Source organism: Glycine soja, chromosome 17, assembly GCF_004193775.1.
Source record: "Glycine soja cultivar W05 chromosome 17, ASM419377v2, whole genome shotgun sequence".
NCBI lineage: Eukaryota > Viridiplantae > Streptophyta > Magnoliopsida > Fabales > Fabaceae > Glycine > Glycine soja.
Window position 1 is genome coordinate 19,516,694 of NC_041018.1, and position 9,262 is coordinate 19,525,955.

General features: G+C 29.5%; 1 protein-coding gene across 2 annotated transcripts; it reads right to left on the minus strand.

Moving 5' to 3' along the window:
• Nucleotides 1-3,506: 3,506 nt before the first annotated feature.
• Nucleotides 3,507-6,611, minus strand: LOC114392840 (transcription factor HHO5-like). 2 transcript variants are annotated; one of them, XM_028354074.1, is made up of 5 exons: nt 6,344-6,611; nt 5,883-6,073; nt 5,263-5,602; nt 4,961-5,037; nt 3,507-3,864 (listed from the first exon to the last, which is right to left on the minus strand). In XM_028354074.1, exons 1-5 carry the CDS (start codon nt 6,507-6,509, stop codon nt 3,604-3,606), a joined length of 1,035 nt encoding a protein of 344 aa, XP_028209875.1. In that variant the 5' UTR covers nt 6,510-6,611; the 3' UTR covers nt 3,507-3,603. The 2 variants fall into 2 exon arrangements, with proteins under 2 accessions (XP_028209875.1, XP_028209874.1); XM_028354073.1 differs by having other exon boundaries at nt 6,308-6,611.
• Nucleotides 6,612-9,262: the final 2,651 nt, after the last annotated feature.

The following is a 9,262-nucleotide window of genomic DNA, read 5'->3' on the forward strand; positions in this document are numbered from 1 at the left end:
TTAACAACATCGTTCCACTTTTAAGGATCAACATTTTTAATTTTTGCAACAATCTTATGAGCCTATGCAAATATAAAAAAATGTGATATAAGTTGGCAATTATTTGACAATAAAACCTAAATAATCTATATTATACATTCTCATCCATCAAGATCATTTCGATGTTAAACCTTGGAGCCCTTCGAATATTCCACATATTAATTAATCACATGTACACAAATTCTCCTAGTCTCATTTTCATATGTAATATCCATAATGGAGTCGAGCTTACGTGTCATGATGAACTATTACATAGATAAACATTAAAACATGAGTAAATAAATAATCTATAAACTCAACATACAAAGTAAAAACAAAGGAACTTTTTAATGTACCAAAAAAGGATAAACAATGAAATTAGGAACTGAAGTACACAAAGCATATCCATAAAGAGAAACCATGGTAGAATAGTAAACATGAACTAAACAAATAACCGATAAACTCAAGATAGAAAGTAAAAAAAAATGAACTTTTTAACAGAGTAAGAGAGTGAAGTGTGAACCAAAACAGAGAGATGAAGATAAGCCTTGTCAGAGTGTAGAGGTTACTGCAAATAGAAGCGCGGTAACATAGATAATAGACATAAACTAAAAAAATAAGGTTGTTAACAATACATAAAATGCCATTAATCAATCAATAAAATAGAGCATGAGATAATACATACAAAAACCCTTACCAAGTAACGTGAGCTTCTTCAATGACACATGTGAACAACCTCTATACAACGGAGAATGAAACTATAGGATCGCGGTTAGGTTGTGGAACATGCAAATGGAATGAAGAAATAAGGTGGAAGAAAATCAATCAGAAGCTACTCACATGGTTGAAATGGAAACATAACAAATGAAAACTAGTTAGACATAGCTTGGGTTTTCTAGCATTTTTGATATAGCGTGCACAATCAACATAGCTCGGCGACGTGACCTCACAGGTATGGAACCTAGTCAAACATAGGTTGGTCTTTCAAAATTCAAATTGAAATATCAATTAAGCTGGGAAATGATGGAACGAAGAAGCAAAGGAAGCACAATGCGGGTTTTCGGAAGCGGTACTAATATTAAATTGAAAAATAACAGAGGTGTCGGCACGTGGGCTAGCTGGTCGTTGTTTTACTACTAACAATTAGATTGTTATAGCTTCTATACTATAAACTTAAGTTATTACTCATCAATGCTTCTATAAATATGTAAATGCATGTATACATGTGTGATTGGAAGTTTGAAAGGGAGTTAAGTTAGACATTTAGAGTGCATTTAAGGTATTTTAGTAGCTTATAAGCTAGTTTAATTATATTATTTAATATATGTGATATTCATACATCCGACAACAGACACCCACCGTCCATTCAACAAATGTGGTTAATCTCGTATGTAATTATGATTAATTTTATTTCAGATGTGATTAACTCTTATTAAGGATTTCAATGACTTCATAATATTATTAATAACTTGTTAGATAAAGTTAATTATTATTAGACATTTTAATAACCTTGTGACACTATTAATGACATGTCATGATTAATACAACCACATTCTTTTACTTTTAACCACTTGTGAAATAAAGTTAAACATATTTTACATATATAGTAATTCATTTGTGACAATCAATAACCTCATAATATTATTAATCACTTGTGATGCAAAATTAATCGTATTTTCATCCGTTAACCACATGTGATAATCAATAATCTCATAATATTATTGACCACTTGTAAACAAAGCTAATCATAATTAAATATTAGTCTAAAATATATTTTTTCGTCCCTACTGTTTAGCTCTTTTTTGTTTTTCATCATTGCATGTTTTTTTTATCTAAGTCTTTACAAATCATGATTGTTTTGTTTTTCATTCCTGACGTTAGTCTTTGTTTAAAAAAATGATGACATGACAAACAAATTGATGATGTGATCATGCCATGTCTTCACTTGATGACATCACCATTCCACGCCAACATGGGGTATCACATCATCAATCATTTATAAGAATGAAATTCAAAATAAATATAATTTATAGAAACTAAAACAAAAATGACATATTTGCAGGGATAAAAAAATATTTAAGTTTTAAATTACATTTTAAAATAAAATAAACACTTAAATATTAATTTATCCACATCTCCCGATCTTCACTCTCTATGCCTTCAAACTTTTTTCCTTATCCTTGTTGTCTGTTCTATATTCCTTCAAGTTGTACACTTCATTGCCTCTCACACCCTTCACCACCTTCAAGCAATCGTTGTGGTGACAACAGTGGTAGTGAAGACAACGATGATGACAATGGTAGTTGTGATGTCAGTAGCTAAAACAATGGTGTTGCTAGTAGTAACAGTAGCAATAGTGGTTTATGTCGCAACGATAGTGATAGTGATGATGACTATGGAGATGGCAATAACAAAAGTGACAATGGTGGTGGCTGCAATAATGGTGGTGATTGCAATAATGATGATGACAATAAGTTATTTTTTATGGTAGGAATTTAGAAAAGCATGTTGATGATAAGTGTGTCACCTTCTTAAATACACAAATTTTAATATTTCATTTGAGGTTTTATTTTAATATATAATTCGAGACCAAATATTTTTTTTTGCAAATATGAAATTTTGTTTTAATTCTTGTAAATTAATGATAACATGATACACTCAATACTAACATAACATGGTTATGCCATCATTTTTGTAACGGATAGTGGCGACAAGAAAAAAAATGTAAAATGAACATAATTTACGAGGATAAAAACAAAAAAAAATCTATTTACGAGAACAAAAAATACATTTAAGTTCAAATATTATGATAGCATCATAACTCTCCTAGCTATGTAACTCTCTTACCTATATATTAATTATATTTGTGTTAATTTATTTTTAACTACTGATAAAATAAAATTAACTATATTTATATTTGTAATTAACCATATCTTTTAGTGTTTAGTTGGTTCAAGAGAAGGATTTACTGTTTAACAGTGAATTTTTTAAAAAATAGTTTGGATTCCATACTTCTTTCTCTATACCTTAATTTAAATATTTGTTTCTCAATTCTCTTTCATTTTTTTCTACATAATTAAACTATCCCTTAATGGATACTAAGTAGACAAAATGTGAGGGAATGATTATCTTAATTCTTTATTGAATTAAAATTACACCTACCAACAAAAACCTCTTAAAAGCATGGGGCAGACAATTTTGAAACGCTGTAAAAATTCTCCGCCGCTTTCTCTAGAAGTCTCTCGTACAATTCTAACATCAATTGGATTGGATCCCTTCTATGTGTTAGATCTATTATTTTTGTGCTATCAAATTTTGGAGAAATCATTAATCATATTTCAACTGATAATTATATAACATATAAATAATTTTATTTTAAATTGATTAAAATTCTTTTAAATTAAGGAATAATACAATTAATCCTTATCAAGTAATTACTAAAAATATCTTTAATTATTCACGTATCATATAATTATTAGTCAAAATAATGAAAAAGTAATAATTTTAAATTACCAAATAATTTCTCCAAATTTTGAATATTCATTATATATGTTTAATTCTCATGTATCTGAAAACTGTAAAAGCTCACAAAACGTCACTTTCTGGTTGCAATTGGTGATGAATCCCACCTTTCCAATTGCGGCAATCTGATTCCTCATCTCCTTCTGTGTCCATGCTATTGCGTCCAGAGCTTGAAAGACCTTTTCCAGACCCTCCTAGGAAGAGTGGACCTTGTGGAGAGCCAGATTTATCGTCTCCACATTTATCTTGTGCCATCTTGCATAAGCCACTGTTAGCATGGCCAATTGAAGAACCTTGAGGTCTTTTAAAATGAAGCCTGTACTTCTGAACAAACCACAAGTTTGCATGAGTAATTGAGAAAATTAATAATGGATGAAAAAAATGTTAACAAATAAAAGGGTTGATAATTAGGACCCTCTCCAAGAAGTTACACTCTAGAGTCCTATAAATATTAAAGTATATAAGTTGAATATTTTTTTAATTATATTATTGGTACAAAATATTTATTATATTGATTAATAATTAATCTCTTGTTAAAATATTTTTTTACAACAAATGGCAATAGTGATACTATGAGAAGGGGATCTATGCAATATGCAGAAATTTAGCGCATATAAGGGGTGTTGAAATCGTTGATCTCTCCAATTAAACGAAGTGGTTGAGAGATGGTCAGTTCATATATATATATATATATATATATATATATATATATATATATATATATATATATATATATATATATATATATATATATATATATATATATATATATATATATATATAAGGCTTCGCTGTTTGGACAATATGCTAGAGGCTAAAAATAGTGGGTGGTTGGAGGGGGCTAAGCATCAGAAGCCAGGATCTTTCTCTGTGATAACATGGCAGAACTGATATTGTGCTAGGAAGAGAGATTGTGTGTAACAAATTAGATGGTATGTGGGTCTCTTTTCTGTTTTGATAAAATGGTTTGGGTGATAACCTTATACTATTAAGCTAGGTGAAATCTCCAATTGCTTTTAACTCTTTTTTTGTGATTTTTTTTAATAACCAATTGCTTTTAACTAATACATATTTTGTTTTTTTTTTTTTCCAGCACTAATGCATCTTTTGTAATTCTGTTTTTGCTTGGTTTTGACGCACCTTATGTTGGACCTAGTTCTTATTTAATAAATCTTCTTTGTGTATCATAAAAATATTATGGAAAAATCTGACTAACTAATTTTTTATAACTTTTTTTAATTTATAAAATTTAAATTTAAGACTTTATTGAAGATGATGAATCTGAGTTGTACTGACTTAGTAATATATATAAGTTGATTTTAACTGGAAATAAAAAAACTAAATTCATTTTACCTTTTTCTTATTTTCTTTTCCAATAAAATTTTAGGTGAAGTTTATCCAAACATAAATAAACACTCACTTGCAAATGGCTTTTCACTTCATCATTTGTGAGGCCTACCACCTGCATCAGTTCTCTAATCTGCTTTGGAGTGGCCACTGCAGCAAACAAACCAATTAGAAATAAGACCCCACTTTTTCCAATTCTAGATGGAAGAATCTGAAATCAAAACAAAGAAAAAAGTATAAAGAAAAAAGAAAAATTCATCCACCGTTGATTATGCAGATAATGTCAAGAATTTGGGAGCCACACTAATTTGCAAAAGAAGGGAATCATTCACTTATCCCTCTTAATTATGTTTATAAATGCTAACTCTAATCTACCTTGTGGGCCCCCTAATTGTTGAAGCGCATCAACAAATCGCCGATGAAGATCTGGTGACCAGCATCGCCTTTGTTTCCTCGGATTCTGCTGAGGTTGTTGTGATTGATGATGACCCTTAATTTCAACCGAGCTTGTAATAATCATGGACGAACCATGTCCATAACCACTTTCTGTTTTTCTATGATTCAATTCCAACACTGCAGGACTCATCAACCCAAGACTAGGAACCTGTGACATTTTCTTGTTGTCCTTCATCACTGTCTTTGAGACACTCTTGTTGGTGTCGTTTTTTTGTTCAATTGGATTGCTGGGCACAAATAGATCACCCTCTTCATTCCTCTATCATTATAAGAAAAAAAAAACCTTAGGTCTTAATTCTATAGAAAATGCTAAAAAAAATTTCTTCAACCCAAACAATTAATACATGTTTCATGACCAACTATAATTTCAACTTCACATGATATATAATTAAGTATTATTAATTTTTTTTAATAAATAGAAAATCTCGATTATGTCACGTGATGATTGTGATGATTGACCGAGACCATATACACCTAGTGATTAAAGACTATATATATACTAATTTCTACCAAAAAAAAAATCTATTCTTTAAATTTACCTGTTTGGTTTCAACGTTCCATAGCTGAACAGAGTTCATCCAATTCTTCGTGTCACTGCTTTCGTTCCCCACAATCATCAAAGACCCATTTGCTTCAGAATTGGTTTTCATAAGTTTCATCAACTCTTCAACCACGGCTTCATCTTTCATTCTCACACCCCCCTTTATCTCTTCTTTCAATTTACTAATAGCTGCATGCAGATTCCCGGCCAAAAACATATTAATCATCAACAGAACCATAATATCCTCAATGATTACATCAAAATGTTAAAATATTTGTTTATCGATTTAAACATGATATAAAGAGATTTATAACACTCACATGTTGTTTTAACCAACCGAACTAGATTCCTTTGGTCATCAAAATGTTGAATTTCAAAACTCTAAAATAAAAAAAAATGAAAAAAAAATAGTAGTTAACCAACCATCGTTTACAAGGATCATGCAAAGAGGAAGCTCACGTTTGAATGCTTCAATCTTCTTCTTCTCATCTTCCAACCTTTTCACTAAGTCCTCAATTGTGGCCATTCTCCGAGACCCATCTTTGCTCTTAGCAATATCGCCAAGAATCTCACAAACGGTTCTTCTAGGGACAAAGGCCAAACTCAAATCCAAACTCACTTCCATCTTCAGTTAACCAAGTCACAAGTAAGAACAAAACCAAGAAAAATTTAACAAATTTCACACTTCAGGTGCCACCCCATTATTATTTCATTGCATAGAAGGAACGAGAAGGGGATAGAGATTCGTTTATATATATATATATATATATATATATATATATATATATATATATTAGAACCGATTAAAAAATTATGTGTTTATATATTAATAATAATGATTGATATAAATAATAATGACTTTTGTTATTTACTGAGTAATCTAAGATTTAAATTTTAGTTAACTCTTCGATATAAAATAAATCATATTGAAAAAAAATATTAATTTTGTCCACCTAAAGTTTTCGATGAAAAATTATTATTGCTTGAAACAAACATAATTTCATATAATATATATATATATATATATATATATATATTCTGATTCAGTACAGAAAGATTTAGTGATTGCATTCGGATCGTCGCGTAATCCCATTAGTGGTAGATGTGTAATAATGTGACTTCAAACAAAGCCCAACGGTTGTTAACAATTTGCGACCAATTTTTTTTTTCTTTTTGAAAAAAAGAAGCAATAGGTTTCTGGTTGATATGGGAATCTTTTGATACCGTAATATCGCGGCGAATATAATATGGTTGTGTTAATTGGTTGGATGAAATTAATTAGTTTTGGATTGGTGTGGTTTCTGGAGATTCCTTGCTTTGTAGGCTGAGCCTGTGGTTACCTATGAACCAGTGCAACAGTTGACCCACACATGTAAAATGCAGTTGCATAATAATTGAGACATGATAATTGACTCATTTTCCAAGGTTTACAATACTAGTATATTTTATTCAATCAATGAGTTATCTTACTTAACCAACGAATTAAATCGCTTGATTGATAGTTTCACTAGTTTGTTTGTTCCTGAATAACTCTGACTAGTAATTTTATTTTTAAAATACTTTCTTAAAAAAATAATGATTTAATTTCTATAATTAAACTTTACCTTTTACTTTTTATACTTAAAAAATTATCCATATTAATTCTTATATAAGCACTTTAAGATTCTTTTTCTTCCTATAATTATATAAATTTTATATTTTAGTACTTATTATTTTATGAGGGCGAGCCCTGGTGCAGCGGTAAAGTTGTGCCTTGGTGACTTGTTGGTCATGGGTTCGAATCCGGAAATAGTCTCGTACAACATCCCTCCCCCATACATTCGCATAGCGAAGAGCCTCCAGGCAATACAAGGATTAAAAAGATTCAAAAGTATTTGTGTAGAAATTAAAAATGATGGGTTTAAAATATAGGAATTAGAAGATAAATTTATGTAATTATAAGGATAATATAAGTAATTTTTTTATTTTTATGACATCTTTTATAATTCATTTTTTAAAATTTCTATGTATGTTAACGTTTATTTTGTCCCACATTTTATATCTCTCTTTATTATAGAAAAAATTAATTTCCATGTACTACTGCATAAAGATTTTTACATACCGGTAATTTATTAAAAATGGTTTTATATAAAATTTTAAAATATTTATTATACAACTTAACAATTAAGTTTGCAATATATAATAGGCTATTATTAAATAATAGTATAATACAACTTTACATTATCATTGTTGAAGTTGAATTTTGTGAGAAACTGTTTTCATTACTCAACCTTGTTGGACCTTGTGGCCTCAATAACTTATGAAGGGGTGAATTAATTTTTCACTAACAAACTTTTAACCCCCTTCTAAAAGAGATAGGCTCAGAATGCAGAAGAAGCAACAATCAATTTAATAATGTTCTTTAAACATGCAAGACACAATTGATTGCAACAAAATAAATAAGATAAGGGAAGAGAGAATGCAAACACAGTTTTATACTGGTTCGACAAATTCCGTGCCTACGTCCAGTACTCAAGCAACTCACTTGAGATTTTCACTATCTTTATAAAATCCTTTGAAGCGACCTTGTTTGATTCTTCTTTGACATCATCAAAATTCATGTATTCATACATTCATATTCTCCCCCTTTTTGATGATGACAATCAAGTGATTTCATTTCGACATCATCAAGATATGCATGATTTACATTCTCCCCCTTTATCAAGCAAATTCTTTTTTACATCATCGAAACCTGCATGATTTACATTCTCCCCCTTTTTTATGATGACAACCATTATCCAAGGCTTGATCTTTTTGACATCATCAAAATCTTTATGATTTACATTCTCCCACTTTTTATGATGACAACTACCTATAGGTTAGGAGCAACAACAAAAAAAATATCTATTTGCATATAGTTTACTCCCCCTTGGTTTTGCAATGATTACTTATATGAGACAATTGAATATTTCATATGTTTTTTTACATAAAAAAAATTGTCTCATAAAGAATAGATAATTTTTCCTTACTATTTTATCTTTTATCTTTCTCTCCCCCTATGTCAACATCAAAAACAAATCATGAATAGAGAGGAGAAAAAAAATGTTACCACTTGTTGTAATGTATGAGAATCAAGTGATACCAAAAGACATTAAACCAATCATTCAATATTGATCAAGCAAAAACAAGTACAATAACACATCAATCAAAAGCAGTCAACAAAACACAATTAAAAAAATTATTAAAGACAATCATCAAATACAATCAAACACACAATCAAAAGCAATCATCAAAACATAATTAAAAACAATTATCAAAGACAATCAACATAACTATCAATCATAATCATCAATGACAATAAAAAATTTAAGCAGAAAACAAGCATCAAAACTCAATCAA

Coding starts and splice junctions, on each gene's coding strand:
- LOC114392840 (XM_028354073.1), bottom strand. CDS start 6,509: ATGGAAGTGAGTTTGGATTTGAGTTTGGCCTTTGTCCCTAGAAGAACC. Junction 6,074..6,307: donor CATGATCCTTGTAAACGATG/GTTGGTTAACTA, acceptor ATCTGCATGCAG/CTATTAGTAAATTGAAAGAA. Junction 3,865..4,960: donor AAGTGAAAAGCCATTTGCAA/GTGAGTGTTTAT, acceptor TGGTTTGTTCAG/AAGTACAGGCTTCATTTTAA.